Genomic DNA, 15,910 nt, shown 5'->3' with positions numbered 1-15,910 from the left:
GATGGTGCTGAGGGCCAGAGCGACAGCGCTGGAGTCCGAGAACAATAACATTAAACATAACTGGACTCTGAGTCCAGGTCCCGTCGTCCAAACCTGAGGCTTGTGGGCGAAGAAGGAGAGGAAGGAACAGACACAGAGACCTTCTTGGAGAAGATTATTCCTGAGCTCCTTGATGGCTCAGGAGTTGAAGTTCCTCCCATCACAGAAAGAGCACATCTCCACGGCAACCAAGACCAGCAGCTGATAAACTACGAGGCCTGATAATGAGGTTTATTAACGATCGTGTGAAAGAACATGTCACGAAGGCTGCAAGGGTTAAAGGAGACCTCCGGGGTTAAAGGAGACCTCCAGGGTTAAAGGAGACCTCCAGAGTTAAAGGAGACCTCCAGGGTTAAAGGAGACCTCCAGGGTTAAAGGAGACCTCCAGAGTTAAAGGAGACCTCCAGGGTTAAAGGAGACCTCCAGGGTTAAAGGAGACCTCCAGGGTTAAAGGAGACCTCCAGGGTTAAAAGAGACCTCCAGGGTTAAAGGAGACAAGGGTTAAAGGAGACATCCGGGATTAAAGGAGACCTCCAGGGTTAAAGGAGACCTCCGGGGTTAAAGGAGATCTCCGGGGTTAAAGGAGACCTCCAGGGTTAAAGGAGACAAGGGTTAAAGGAGACCTCCAAGGTTAAAGGAGACATCCGTGATTAAAGGAGACCTCTAGGGTTAAAGGAGACCTCTGGGGTTAAAGGAGATCTCCAGGGTTAAAGGAGACCTCCGGGGTTAAAGGAGACCTCCCGGGTTAAAGGAGACCTCCCGGGTTAAAGGAGACCTCCGGGGTTAAAGGAGACCTCCGGGGTTAAAGGAGATCTCCGGGGTTAAAGGAGACCTCCGGGGTTAAAGGAGATCTCCGGGGTTAAAGGAGACGTAGACCTCCGGGGTAAAAGGAGACATCCGGGATTAAAGGAGACCTCCAGGGTAAAAGGAGACCTCCAGGGTTAAAGGAGACCTCCAGGGTTAAAGGAGATCTCCGGGGTTAACGGAGACCTCCGGGGTTAAAGGAGACCTCCAGGGTAAAAGGAGACCTCCAGGGTTAAAGGAGACCTCCAGGGTTAAAGGAGATCTCCGGGGTTAACGGAGACCTCCGGGGTTAAAGGAGACCTCCAGGGTTAAAAGAGACCTCCAGGGTTAAAGGAGACCTCCAGGGTTAAAGGAGACCTCCAGTACAACAGCAAAAGTTCCACCACATCTGTGATGAGCTCAGGAGAAAACTGAGATGGATTCTCTTTCCCCACGACTCTTCTGGTGATTTTTGAAGGTAGAAAATTCAGATCAGGAGAGGCGTTACTCTTAAGAAAGATGCAAAACACAGAGAAATGAACAGTACGGAAGATGGAGCAACCAACGTGGGGCATGGGAGCATTTTTTTATTCGCCGTGGCTGGAGAGCCCTAACCTTAACCCTAACCTTAACCCTAACCTTAACCCTAACCTTGACCTGGCGCGGTCTAAAACGGCGCTAAAACGCGGTCAAATAGCGGCGCAGTTTCAGGAGCCGCGGCGCGCGGCCGGCACAAAAATAACATGGCAGTTTTGGCCGCGCGCCGCGGCTCTGCAGACACTCCCTTTTTTATAATTTATTTTTTAACATCAGACTTTATGCTCCATGGGTAACCCTACCCGTTGACTGTCTGCTTTTTTTTACATTAACTCTGACTAAACACATCTGCTCATCGATGTGTCAAACGTGGGGGATTGGATTTGTGGGAAATTGAAAGTATATGCAGAGTGCAGCAGGGACGTGGTGAGCCAGGGATCTTATAGATCCAGTTCTTTCTGAGGATTGGTGTCAGGAGTGACTATGGAGTTTTTTTTAGATGGGGGCCCTTCATTAGAATTGGACTTCTCTCCCTTTACAATCTTTTTTGATCCGGTTTTGGGTTCGATGCCCGTTCTAAGCATGAACCCTTTTGTTTTCCATTTTACCTTTTCAGTTGATCTGTGTTCTTATGGTTCTTGTGTGTGTTTGTCAAAAGGCTTCAACGGAACAAAATGTAGTTATAACATGTTATAAAACCCTATTATTCGTCATACAGAGGTAAACATAAGAGGGGAGTGGCTATATTGATCTAAAAAACTGAATAGTTTTGAATGTAAGGATGAAGAGGACAGATATGAACTGGTTAAAGGGAATATTAATGGAAAGGTTTTCACTCTTTTAAATGTGTTTGCTCCACCAGGGGGCGATATCACTCTCCCTGCTGATTAGAGCTGGGTTTCGATTCAAATTTCAATCCGATTTCGATTCGATCCGGGGGTTAATGTTATTAAAAATGAAAAATGTATTTGAACCGTTTCCTTCACTTCATGACTGTGTAGAGAAGCAACATATTAAAACTAGTATTATATCAATATTAAACAGCAAATCTTACAAGTATTGGTAGTTACTGATGGCTGGAAGATTGATGAAAAGGTTAAGGGTCAATCTACCTTCAAGAAAGATAATCCAGGAGTCCTGAATTATCTTTCTTGAAGGTACATTGAAGCTCACTGAGGGAAATGTAGAAAAGAATTTTGATTTAAAAAAAAAAAAAAAAAAAAAAAAAAAATCGATCTTTGGACATACGAATCGATAATCGGTCATCAATATGCGAATCGATTAAAAATCGGAAAATCGATTATTTCAACCCAGCTCTACTGCTGATGGCATGGACCTGATTGAGGAAACCCTGACCCCTGACCCTGAACCACTCTGAGGGAACCCTGACCCCTGACCCTGAACCACTCTGAGGGAACCCTGACCCCTGAACCACTCTGAGGGAACCCTGACCCACTCTGAGGGAACCCTGACCCCTGACCCTGAACCACTCTGAGGGAACCCTGACCCTGAACCACTCTGAGGGAACCCTGATCCCTGACCCTGAATCGCTCTGAGGGAACCCTGACCCCTGACCCTGAACCACTCTGAGGGAACCCTGACCTGTGGAGGAGATTAGAACCTTCATGTGCAATACTGATGTAACCATGTGCAATGCCTGTAAATAAGAGTGTTCTATTTTGTTTTTATTCGGTTTACTTACCTGCTAATAGTATTACCAAGTCTTGTGCTAGCTATTTTTACTTTATTTTATTTTTATTTATTCTATTATCATTATTTTATTATTATTATCTTATTTTTATCTTTATCTTTTTATTCATCTATTTTATTTTATTTCCCCCCTCCATTCCCTATTAAGATACGAGAGGAGTTTTTGCTAATAAGAGTTTTTTGTTTTTGTTCATAAGAGTTCTATTAAGACTGTTTTTTTAAACTTCTTATAATCTGTCCTTTCCTCTACTGCAGTGGAACAACCACATGTCCCTGTGTGTGACAATAAAGAATTATCTTATCTAGACGTGTGGGGCTCAAGAGGCTCTGGAGGAACAAGAAATAATTAAAGCCGCAAGTGGCATCCAACGGCCCTCGCAGGCCGCCGGCCTTCCGACTCTGCTCTCTGCATTTTACAGAGTTGGCGCTAACGCCCTCATTGTCTAAGAACTAAGACAGCGACACATTGGACATGTACAATGCTGTGCTTAACCAGTGCAAATGAACACAAATGTCGGTCAAATGTGCGGCTCCAGCACACCGAGACTGTGACACTTGGAATAAAAATATGGATAATTTTTGATGCCCCGCTTGTGTAGATGATTTTCCCCAAATATGAACTTGATCGGGCTATTGCCCACGGAGGAGTTCGTTAAAGTGTGAAGCGTAAAAATGTGGTCATTTTAGAGCTTTTGCGGTTTCCCCATAGGAATAACATGGGATGTTTCTGTCATCGCTACGGCTACGCTGTACAAAATATGACTTTGGCTCCCATACTTTTATTTTGGGGATGGCAAATGAGAATTGTGTGCAAAATGTTATGTCATTTGGAAAAACTCTATTGTTTATAGGCCACTCTGAAGGCCAAATAGTCCAAATTCTGGGTAAAGTTTGTGGCTCCGCCGCACAGAGACCGTAAATGTTGTCCTTGAATTTTGAATAACTTTAGATGCCCCACTTGTCTAGAGGACGTACACCGATTTTGAGGTCGGTGGGCAAAACGCCCTAGGAGGAGTTCGTCAAAGTTTGACGTGAACAAAATAGTTGACTCAGCGTGTTTTCATGTTCAAAGGAAGATGGCAGCCATAGGGTAAGTCTGGGGGCGTGGCCACAGTAATATTTTTTGTTTGTCCTCATGAGAGGAATGCGTGTCCCGAATTTCGTAGCTCTACGCCAAAGTTGACCTGGGGGCGTCACCCATAGGCGCAATGTATTTTGACTTTTGTCGGTGGCGCTGTCGCGCCATTTTTTGCCGAAAAAAAAAATGGCCCAGAAAAAACAAAATTTTTCGCCGATTCTGAATTTTGGGCAAAGTTTGGTGAGTTTTTGAGCATGTTCAGGGGGTCAAATTAGAGCTCGAAAAGCAGAACAAGAAAAAAAATAAAATAATATTTTTAGCAAAAACAATATAGCCGTTTCCACTATAACAACAAATTATACATCGTTTGAAAGCTCTAAGCCTTCCCCATGCCGCCATGGGGTGGAATCATCATTACGAGCGCTTACGCGCTCGTCACTCCCTATTCCGTCGGGATGCCCCGCCCACTCCCCATAGACTTCCATTGATTTGAGCAGATACAAGCATGGCCCATGCCTGCGGCATGGATTCTCGCGTACGGGACGATGCCAGGAGGGTTTTTGGAGGAATGCAGCGCTTCGCGCGACGGGGTACCAAACATGCGGGCGCAGTTGAAAAAACAGCTTAGTAGAACACAGATTAATTTGTTTATCAAATTCAGTTTCCTCTTCTGAGGTTCTGCATAGCCCCGCCCATAAGACCTGCTTCTCAATATTGGTGATCCAATCAAAAGACGTGCAGGTGATGCACCTGACGTACAAGAACCAACTCTGAAGCTGATTGGTTGACACATCCTTTTCATTTCCATTCACTTTAAGCGACAAACACCCGCACTGTTGAGGTCTGAAGGTCAGAGGGCAGATTTTAGATCCCTGGCAACACATGATGGCTGAATATGATTGGATAAAAGATCCAACATAAAGACCAGCCCTCCAAATCAGCATCAGAACAACAGGAAAACAGCTGCTCTTTCTCACAGATGTATGACAGATGTTGTTAACTTAACTGTATGAACCAACGTAATAAATACTGGAATTAGTTACAAAAGAACACAAACAAAGCGGAGGCGGTCTGCATTAGCGCTCTTCCACGCAGACATCGCCACATGTGAGCTCAGCTCAAGCAGCCTGTGAATTAGAGTTTAGATCAAGCACAAAACATCCAGCCCGACCCGGCTTAACCTCGTGCACATGAAGTACTCTGAACCTGGGTAACTTTAAATAAACAGAGTTTTTTTCATTCTGTGCAGTTTTCATTGTAGAATAAGCATGTCAAATTATTTGACATGAGGCTAAAGTGCTGTACCTGCTGTTGCGGGAGCAATAGGCCCTCCGCCCTGCTGGGGCTCGGGCCTAATAAGTTCTGTCTCTTATTGAAGAAAATAGGTTTGATTGACATCTGGAGGGAGATGAACCCTAGGGGGCGCCAGTAGACACATTATTCTAATTCACATACAATCTATTCCAGAATAGAGTACTTTTTATTTTTATAAAGACAGATCTAAACTCACTAAAGCAGATATAGGCACAATAGACCTAAGTGATTATGCTCTACATTTCAGTAGATTTAGACGAAAGACAAAATAACACAGTTAGAGGTTCAATGCAGCTGCTGAATGACCCTTTTTTAAAGAAAAAATGTCCAACAATATAAAGAGGAAAATGATACTGGGGGAAATGTCTCTACCCATTCTTTGGGATAATTCCAAAGCAGTCTTGAGAGGACAAATTATAGCTATAGCCTCAGAAATAAAGAAACAAAGGGAGACAAAGCTAAATATACACAAGAAAAATAAAAAATGTTCCTTCACAGGAAATAGTTGAGAAAAAGAAGATGATATAATCCTTTCTGGAAACCCTCAATTTGCCTGAAATACAAGGCACAATTAAAAGATGCAATCTCCAGGAGCGATGGGTTCACCTCAGAGCGGTATAAAGCTCTAAAGACACACTTACTCCTTTGCTTTCATCAACCTTTAACTGGACACTTAAGAAAACTCCTCCCCTCCTCGTGTGAAAGAGGACATCATGTCCCTGAGACCAAAAGAAGGGAAGGACCGATTGGACTGTGCCTCATAAAGACATATTTCTATTCTCGACTATCGTTTATACACCTTATGTCCAAAAGAATGGAACAAATCCTCCCAAACTGAATCCACAAAGATCAAACAGGATTCATGACAAACGACTAACACAAGAGGACATAAGACATCCTCACACATAATGAGCCAAATACAAAAACAACAAAACAAAGATGTAATAAGTAGTCCAGACGCTGAAAAGGCTTTTGATTTTGTAGCTGGACTTATTTATTTCAAGTGCTAAACAAATTTCAAATCGATGACTTAAATATAAAAAATATTGGTTCGTTTTACAATGTTCCAACATCAATAATTAAAATCAATGGTCATCTGAAGAAATCCTCTGACTCTTGACAGAGGGGTGATTCAGGGCTGTGCCTGGTCGCTCCTCTTGTTGGATTTATACTTGGAACCATTGGCCCAATTTATTAGACAATCAAAAACAATGCACAGTGTTACACGTGATGGGACGGAACAGAAAATTGGCTGCTGCAGATTAATTAGGCTCGAGCCCCAGCAGGGCGGAGGGCCTATTGCTCCCGCAACGCTGCCGAAGGCAGCGTTGCAACTGTCTGACCAAACATGCGGGCGCAGCCCGCATGTTTGGTGCCCCGTCGCCCCTGGCAAGTACAGTGAACTAGCCCATGCCGAAGGCATGGATCATGCATACTTACTCCTGCTATGACAGAAATAGTCAACAATTTGTGAATGGGCGTAGCCCATTCACAAATTGTTGACAACAGCAGCGCGAAGCGCTGCATTCCTCCAAAAACCCTCCTGGCATCGTCCTGTACGCGAGAATCCATGCCGCAGGCATGGGCCATGCTTGTATCTGCTCAAATCAATGGAAGTCTATGGGGAGTGGGCGGGGCATCCCGACGGAATGGGGAGTGACGAGCGCGTAAGCGCTCGTAATGATGGTTCCACCCCATGGCGGCATGGGGAAGGCTTAGAGCTTTCAAACGATGTATAATTTGTTGTTATAGTGGAAACGGCTATATTGTTTTTGCTAAAAATATTATTAGGCCCGAGCGCCACAAGCTGGCGAGAGGCCTATTAATCTCGTAAGGCCGTGCGAAGCACGGCTGCGAAAGTGCGCACGTAGTGCGCACGAAATCGAGCGCGAAGCGCTCGCCCACTTCCAAACACTCACTAACGCACTCCTCCACTCATGCACGCCCCGTGCATACTAATTAGTTGTAGGAAAATGGAACATTACCGTTGTAAACGGGCGAAGCCCGTGCAAAAGTTCGCACTAAACGAGCACTTTACATTGGGATGACGACCGCGAAGCGGTCGAAGCGGTCGTCATCCCCATATAAAGCACTCATTTGCGCAAAGTAGCTCACGAATACGTTCCCCATCTCTTGCATGTTCCGTGCATATAAGCATGTAATGCAAAAATTGAACATTATTACTGTATAGAGGGCCAAAAACACAAAGTGGGCGGAGCCCACTCAAAATTATCGAAAGTACCCGTCAGTGACCAGGGACCCACACCATGAGGTAGGAAAGCGCGAGCGCTTTCCGAAAATGTATAGTTTATGATATTTGAAAAATGGGAAACATTGTTTTCGCATCGGAATATTATTCTTTCTTTCTTTCTTTCTTTCTTTCTTCTTCTTCTCGGGACCAACCCCCCTATTTTTCACCCAGTGAACATTGACGAAAAGTCACAAAAATTTGCACACCTCTAAAAATCGTGCCTCTCTACATTCTGGCTATTTCCCTTTTCTAAAATAAAAAAAATTGGCGCGTCAGCGCCACCAAATGTACCAAAAATGCATTGAGAGATGGGAAATGACCCAAAAAAAATCTGATCGTAGAATCATGAAATTTGGCGCAGAGGTAGATGGTGACAAGAGAAGTAAAAAATATTATTACGGCAACGCCGTCCCCCGAACCAAATGTCGGCCATATTGCTTCAAAAATGGCTAAACATGACTTCGGAGTCTTTCCAAACGTCGTACTTTTACGAACTCCTCCCAGGGCGTTGGCCCTAAAAAGCTGAAATTTGGTGAAAATGCTACTGAGGAGTGGGACATCAAAAGTTATCCAAATTACATTGATACCTCTCACGGTCTCTGTGCGGCGAAGCCGCAAACTGTAACTAAAATTTCAGAAATCTCCCATATTTAAAATTTCTGCCGTTTGCGCAGATAAAGTCCGAATTGCGTCAAATTAGAATCAGTTGTTAAACTCTTTGCCCTAAACCTACTTGAAGTGAAATAAATTCATTTGGCGCCACAGCGCCCCCTACAGATTTTATATGGAGGTTAAATGTTTAGTTTTGCGAAATTATATGAAATTTGACACACAACTCAATTTTAGCATCCCCATCAAAAAAGTCAATGAGACCCATGTCATAATTGTTATGGCGTTGCCGTAACGATGACCGAAACCTCCCATGTTATTCCAATGGGGCCAGAACATGTTTACACTTTAGACTTTCACAAACTCCTCCCAGGGCGTCAGCCCTATTAACCTGAAATTTGGTGAGACTCATCTTCAGGACCATCAAAAGTTATCCACATTTTCATTCAAAGAGTCACGGTGTCTGTGCGGCAAAGCCGCACATTTTGCCAAGAATTCAAAATAAAATAGCTTTTTGATGGTAAAACAAAGGGGAGAACATGTGACAGCGTCACAGATTCAGCAGTAGGCGTGATAAAAGGACAATTGGGGCGCGTTAGCGCCCCCTCCTCTTGCGGCGTGGCGGCGGTGTGGCGGCGGCGTGGCGAGGGCCGATCATTGCCGCTTGCGGCTATATTTATTTTTATTTTTCTTGTTCTTCTGCTTTTTGATCTCTAATTTGACCCCCTGAACATGCTCAAAAACTCACCAAACTTTGCCCAAAATTCAGAATCGGCGAAAAATTTGATTTTTTCTGGGCCATTTTTTTTTTCGTTAAAAAATGGCGCGACAGCGCCACCGACAAAAGTCAAAATACATTGCGCCTATGGGAGACGCCCCGAGGTCAACTTTGGCGTAAAGCTACGAAATTCGGGACACGCATTCCTCTCGTGAGGACGAACAAAAAAAATCATTGTGGCCACGCCCCCAGACTTACCCTATGGCTGCCATCTTCCTTTGAAAATGAAAATACGCTGTGTTAGTCATTTTGTTCACGTCAAACTTTGACAAACTCCTCCTAGGGCGTTTTGCCCACCAACTTCAAAATCGGCGTACGTCCTCTGGACAAGTGGGGCATCTAAAGTTATTCAATTTTTTGAGATACCTTTAACGGTCTGTGTGCGGCGCAGCCGCAAAGTTGGACAACTTATTTTGGAATATTGCAGATCTAAAAATTGCTCCCATTTGATCAAAACCAGTCCGATTAGGACCAAATTTGAATCAGTTGTTAAACTTTCTAGTTTGGACCAGTTTAGGGTGACAAAATTGAAATGGCCGCGATAGCGCCCCCTACAGAGTGACCTTTAAATTAACATTGAAGGTCAAAAATTAGTTTTACCAAAATTGTCTAAACTTTACCCAAAATTCTATTTTGCCGTCCCGATCACAAAAGCCAATCACAAAAATGCCTAAATTTTTACGGCGTAGTCGTAGCGATGACAGAAACCTCCCATGTTATCCCTATGGGAAAACCGCAAAATCTCTCAAATTACCACATTTTTATGTTTTACACTTCAACGAACTCCTCCTAGTGCGTTTTGCCCACCGACCTCAAAATCGGTGTACGTCCTCTAGACAAGTGGGCCATCTAAAGTTATCCAAATTTTAAGGATAACTTTTACGGTCTCTGTGCGACGGAGCCGCAAACGTTTCCCAGAATTCTGACTATTTGGCCTTCAGAGTGGCCTATAAACAATAGAGTTTTTCCAAATGACATGACATTTTGCACTAAATTCTAATTTGCCATCCTGATCATACAAGTATGAGAGCCAAAGTCATATTTTGTACGGCGTAACCGTAGCGTTGACAGAAACATCCCATGTTATCCTTATGGGAAAATCGTAGAATCGCTCAAATCACCACATTTTTACACTTCACACTTTAACAAACTCCTCCTAGGGCGATTGTCCGATCAAACTCATATTTGGGGAAAATCATCTACACAAGCGGGCCATCAAAACTTATCCATATTTTGATTCTAAGTGCTACGGTCTCTGTGTGGCGGACCCGCAAATATATGTCAGAAATGGGAAAACAGCGAAATCTCCAAAATGACCACATTTTCACGCTTCACACTTTCACCAACTCCTCCTAGGCCGATTGCCCGATCAAGCTCATATTTGGGGAAATCATCTACACAAATGGGGCATCAAAAGTTATCCATATTTTGATTTTAAGTGCTACGGTCTCTGTGCCGTGGAGCTGCAAATATACTGTCACAAATGGGAAAAACGCCAAATCCTTGAAATGTTCACATTTATGCTTCACACTTTAATGAACTCCTCTGTGGGCAATAGCTCGATCAAGCTCATATTTGGGAAAAATAATCTACACAAGCGGAGCATCAAAAGTTATCCATATTTTTATTCCAAGTGTCACGGTCTCTGTGCGCTGGAGCTGCACATTTGACCGACATTTGTGTTCATTTGCACTGGTTAAGCACAGCATTGTACATGTCCAATGTGTCGCTGTCTTAGTTCTTAGACAATTGCGTTAGCGCCATCTCTGTAAAATGCAGAGAGCAGAGTCGGAAGGCCGGCGGCCCGCGAGGGCCGTTGGATGCCGCTTGCGGCTTTAATTTCTATTGTCTTTGACCAACCCAGAAATGTCCATACCCAATGTGATGCATATTCTGCTGATGATTCAATTCATTATTTCATTTTCTACCGCTTTTTCCCGTTAGGGGTCGCGGGTGACTGGAGCCTATCCCAGTGACTTTGGGCCTTAGGCGGGATACACCCTGGACAAGGGCCAACTCGTCGCAGGGCCAACACAGAGACATAGACACACAGACAACCACTCACTCTCACATTCATTCACTAGGGCCAATTTAGAGTTGCCAATCTTATCTAACACATGCATGTGTTTGGACGGTGGGAGGAGCCGGAGAACCCGGAGAGAACCCACAGTAACACGGGGAGAACATGCAGACTCCACCCAGAGAGATCATGTGATGTTGGTCTGGCCCGGGAATTGAACCCATGATCTCCTTCTTGGGAGGCAACCGTGCACCCGTGCATTCTTCTCCCTTTGTTTTTGTTTTTTCAGAGGCTATGGCTATACTTTGTCCTCTCAAGACTGCTTTGGAAGCATCCCAAAGGAGGCAGAGACATTTCCCTCAGTGGCGGGCCGTGGGTCTGGGGCTTGGGCCTTCAGTGAGGTCCTTCAGTGAGGTCCTTCTGTGAGGTCCTTCAGTGAGGTCCTTCTGTGAGGTCCTACACAGTCCCACCTGAATGAAACCACCTCTTGTTATCATCATTATTATCATCATCAACTACAGCCTGCGGGCCACATCCGGCCCGCAGGGCCTTTCAATCCGGCCCGCCAAGCTTGTCCAAGTAAAAAAATAAAAATAGAAAAATTATATATATATATATATATTTTGCCCTCAGGCAGCTGTCTGCACGTGTATCCTTAATAAATATGACGTGAAATGAATTAAATAATAGATTCAATAGCCTATATTTGACAGAAAAGTGATATTTTATTTGATATTTAATTTTTGGGATTTTTTTTTTTCACACCAATGATCGCGGCCCTCCGCTACTTGCCTGGATTCGAATATGGCCCTCAGAGGAAAATAATTGCCCACCCCTGCTCTAGACACTATACATTTAGACCAGGAGTTGCGTCACCTTATCTGTGTTGTTGTCCGCGCCGTTGTGTGATGAACTTTGAAAGTGGGGAACGAATCCGCCTGTAACAGGCTTTGCAGCGTCGGCGTCGGACGACCTCTTCTTACAATGTCTAACTTTTCTTGAAAAGTTTGTCTTGAGAAAGACGTTATAATTATTTCCTCGACCAAATCCGTATCTTTTCCTCCTTTGTGGGTTGAAAAAACAGCTTAGTAGAACACAGATTAATTTGTTTATCAAATTCAGTTTCCTCTTCTGAGGTTCTGCAGAGTCCCGCCCATAAGACCTGCTTCTCAATATTGGTGATCCAATCAAAAGACGTGCACGTGATGCACCTGACGTACAAGAGCCAACTCTGAAGCTGATTGGTTGACACATCCTTTTCATTTCCATTCACTTTAAGCGACAAACACCCGCACTGTTGAGGTCTGAAGGTCAGAGGGCAGATTTTAGATCCCTGGCAACACATGATCAAATCAAATCAAATCAATTTATTTTTGTAAGGCCCAAAATCATAACAACAGTTGCCTCTGAGGGCCACAGGGAGAAATGAATCAACAATGTCTGTGGTGGCGAGGGACGATGTCCCAGGGTCCTCTGTCCTTAGACTCTCCTTCTCGGCCAGGAAAAACTACAAAAAAAACCCTCTTTGGGGAAAAAAGCGTAGAAACCTGGAGGAGTTCCAGTGAAGGAGAGATCCGACTCTCACAGACGGACAGACGGACACAAGGAATGATGACTGAATATGATTGGATAAAAGATCCAACATAAAGACCAGCCCTCCAAATCAGCATCAGAACAACAGGAAAACAGCTGCTCTTTCTCACAGATGTATGACAGATGTTGTTAACTTAACTGTATGAACCAACGTAATAAATACTGGAATTAGTTACAAAAGAACACAAACAAAGCGGAGGCGGTCTGCATTAGCGCTCTTCCACGCAGACATCGCCACATGTGAGCTCAGCTCAAGCAGCCTGTGAATTAGAGTTTAGATCAAGCACAAAACATCCAGCCCGACCCGGCTTAACCTCGTGCACATGAAGTACTCTGAACCTGGGTAACTTTAAATAAACAGAGTTTTTTTCATTCTGTGCAGTTTTCATTGTAGAATAAGCATGTCAAATTATTTTACATGAGGCTAAAGTGCTGTACCTGCTGTTATCAGAAGCACTTGCACACGCTCCCTTAGCTCCCTTTTCCTCTATCACGCCATTTGTGTCTTCTCCTCTCCAAAAATCCCTAAAACACACTTTCATTCAAGTGTCTTTTACCCTCCCACTGCGGAGTTAACCACTTTATTAACTTGGGTGTTAATGCTCTATCTTGTGAGAAAAGCAGAATGTTGCAGTGGTGACCGAGCTCAGCACGCTGGGATAGCTCCATGCACAGAGTGTGTGGCAGCGGCGGGACAGTCACAGGTGCACAGACAGGGCCCTGACACCGGGGGTTATGTTGAGTTTAGGCCAAGGGTCCACACTCAAATAGGGATTAAACAACAGAAAATCTGTCGGATTGGGGGCAGTATATAGTCTTTAAACAACACATTACCCTCACAGCAGTAGCATGTGGTGACTTTTAAGGATGGGCAAGCAGATTTGGGGAGTTCACCAATATTTCGTGCATAACATTAACATGCAAAAGTGAAAAAACAAAAAAACTTGCAAGAGGTCGGTGTAATCCCTCATTCTTCCAGCCTCATTTCAAATATATGATTTAGACCTAAATACATGACTTTGGTCGGCTAAAAACAAATAACCTACATTTATCACATCAACTGAAGGATGTTAAGCCTTGTTTAAGACAGTTGTATCAGTTTTGATCCCTTCATATCTTGGAACTCCCTGAAATAATTTTGCAACCCTCTTGGGAGCCCGACCCCCAGGTTGAAACCACAATTTTAGCACACTGCTGCAGGATAGTACAGCACATGTCGAGAGCAGACAAAGTAGACCCACCTATGAACTCGTCTCCAATGAAGTGGTCATCCAACACCACAAAGCGCACCATGGCCAGCTCGGGCAGGTTGATCTGGAACTCGAAGCTCTCGTCGAAGATGGGGTTGTCTCCGTTGTGAGTGACAGTCCTGGTCCTCCTCTCGGTGCAGTCTGCTGGGATGCCATGCACCTCCACGTACACATACGGGTCCACAACATCACCTTTGGCCCCGGAGCCTTTGGGCTTGGGCAGGTTCTGACCACTGATCACCTGTACACATGCACAAGGCCATTCGCAGCAAACAGCATTACAACAAGGACTTAGTTATGACAACATACATTTCTATTTCCACTGTGTGTAGACAATACAGGGACATCCAGAGTGAGAGCTGCTTTGTAACGTCACAGGTTTGAGCCTAAAGAAGGTAAAACGAGCAGTGAAGGGAAGATTGGTAGCAAAATGCAGGAGGTGGGGGACAGAAGGGTCCTGGCTACATTCACATCTATGCTGGACCATGAGTCTCACCCCCTGCAGGACACTCTGTCCGCTCTGGAGAGCAGCTTCAGTGAGAGACTGATCCACCCTCGCTGTGTGAAGGAAAGGTTTCGCAGGCATTTCCTTCTGCTGCTGTCAGACTTTATAACAAACACTGTTAGTCCTACTGTGCAATTACTGTCGTGATTCATGTGCGATGGTATTTATTTTTGTCTTTATTATCTTTATTATTTTCCCCTCCATCCCTTGTTGGGAAATGGGAGGTTTTGTCTATAGGAGTTTTTGTTTATAAGAGATCTTCTACTGAGAGTGTTTTTCAACCTTCCTATAAGTGATCTGTTCTGTTCTTCTGTATCTACCTCTGTATCTACCTGCGTTGCATCAATGAAATTTCCCCATGTGGGACAATAAAGGATTATCTTATCTCATAAAATCCCCAGAACACTGACCAAGTATTGAAAACTGTGGGTCTTCTGCTCTTTGTATTTTTCGATATCAGGTCTTTTTTAGCAGTTTATTTTTTCTATTGTGATCTGTTGTTGTGGTGTGGTGCCTGAGGTTGATCTTGATGTGCGTTGAGTCGGAGAAGAGAGGAAAACTCGCTGACACTTGCTCTGTATTTTAGAAAATGTTTGAATTACAGAAAGCAGCATCAATACAGGACAGTCGACATGTGCCTGGGAACTTCAGCTTGGCCGAGATAGAAGAACCACGACCACGCTTTGAGCATATCTTTCATAGACATTTCACCAAAAAGAAACACCCCTTCAGTATAATCTTTGACCCAAACAAGCTCACTAAGATTGTATGATGGTGGACGCCTATAAGGCATCAGAGGTATAGAAAAAGGCCGTGGCTGGAGAGCCGCGGCGCGGTCAAATAGCCGCGCAGTTCAGGGACCGCGGCATTTCCCTTATAGCCTCATGGCTAACCCTAACCCTAACCCTAACCCTAACCTTAACCCTAACCTTAACCCTAACCCTAACCTTAACCTTAACCCTAACCTTAACCCTAACCCTAACCCTAACCCTAACCTTAACCCTAACCCTAACCTTAACCCTAACCCTAACCTTAACCCTAACCTTAACCCTAACCTTAACCCTAACCCTAACCCTAACCCTAACCCTAACCCTAACCTTAACCCTAACCTTAACCCTAACCCTAACCCTAACCTTAACCTTAACCCTAAGCCTATAGCCGCGGCGCGCTGCCGGCACAAAATAACATGGCAGTTTTGGCCGCGCGCCGCAGCTCTGCAGACACTCCCATAGAAAAATACCCATACAGTCTCCTCCAACACAGCTTCTTCCTGCCTAAACAATGGACCCGCTGCTGCCGTATTCCGGTCGTAAAACAAGAGGTTCCAATGTCAGAATACTATGTGCAGAAAACACACCTCAGTGGTTCCTGTGTTTGTGTGTTGTGTTCGACCAGAAAGTTGTGTAACAAACTAATGTCTTTGACCTAAGCGGTCAAAGACAT

At 44.4% G+C, this 15,910-nt stretch overlaps 1 protein-coding gene across 1 annotated transcript in view; it reads right to left on the bottom strand.

Moving 5' to 3' along the window:
- LOC140361565 (inactive phospholipase C-like protein 2) overlaps positions 1–15,910 on the bottom strand; it is a 94,111-nt gene that overhangs the window by 33,462 nt on the left and 44,739 nt on the right. Inside the window, exon 8 of the mRNA XM_072447275.1 lies at positions 13,954–14,203. Within this exon, the coding sequence (XP_072303376.1) occupies positions 13,954–14,203 (250 nt within the window). The remainder of the gene's footprint in view (positions 1–13,953; positions 14,204–15,910) is intronic.

This window comes from Eucyclogobius newberryi, unplaced genomic scaffold (assembly GCF_026437365.1).
Source record: "Eucyclogobius newberryi isolate DKJ021-1_F unplaced genomic scaffold, fEucNew1.0.hap1 SCAF_16, whole genome shotgun sequence".
NCBI lineage: Eukaryota > Metazoa > Chordata > Actinopteri > Gobiiformes > Gobiidae > Eucyclogobius > Eucyclogobius newberryi.
The sequence above is the reverse complement of the archived record's forward strand: the minus strand, read 5'-3'. Positions and strand labels throughout refer to the sequence as shown.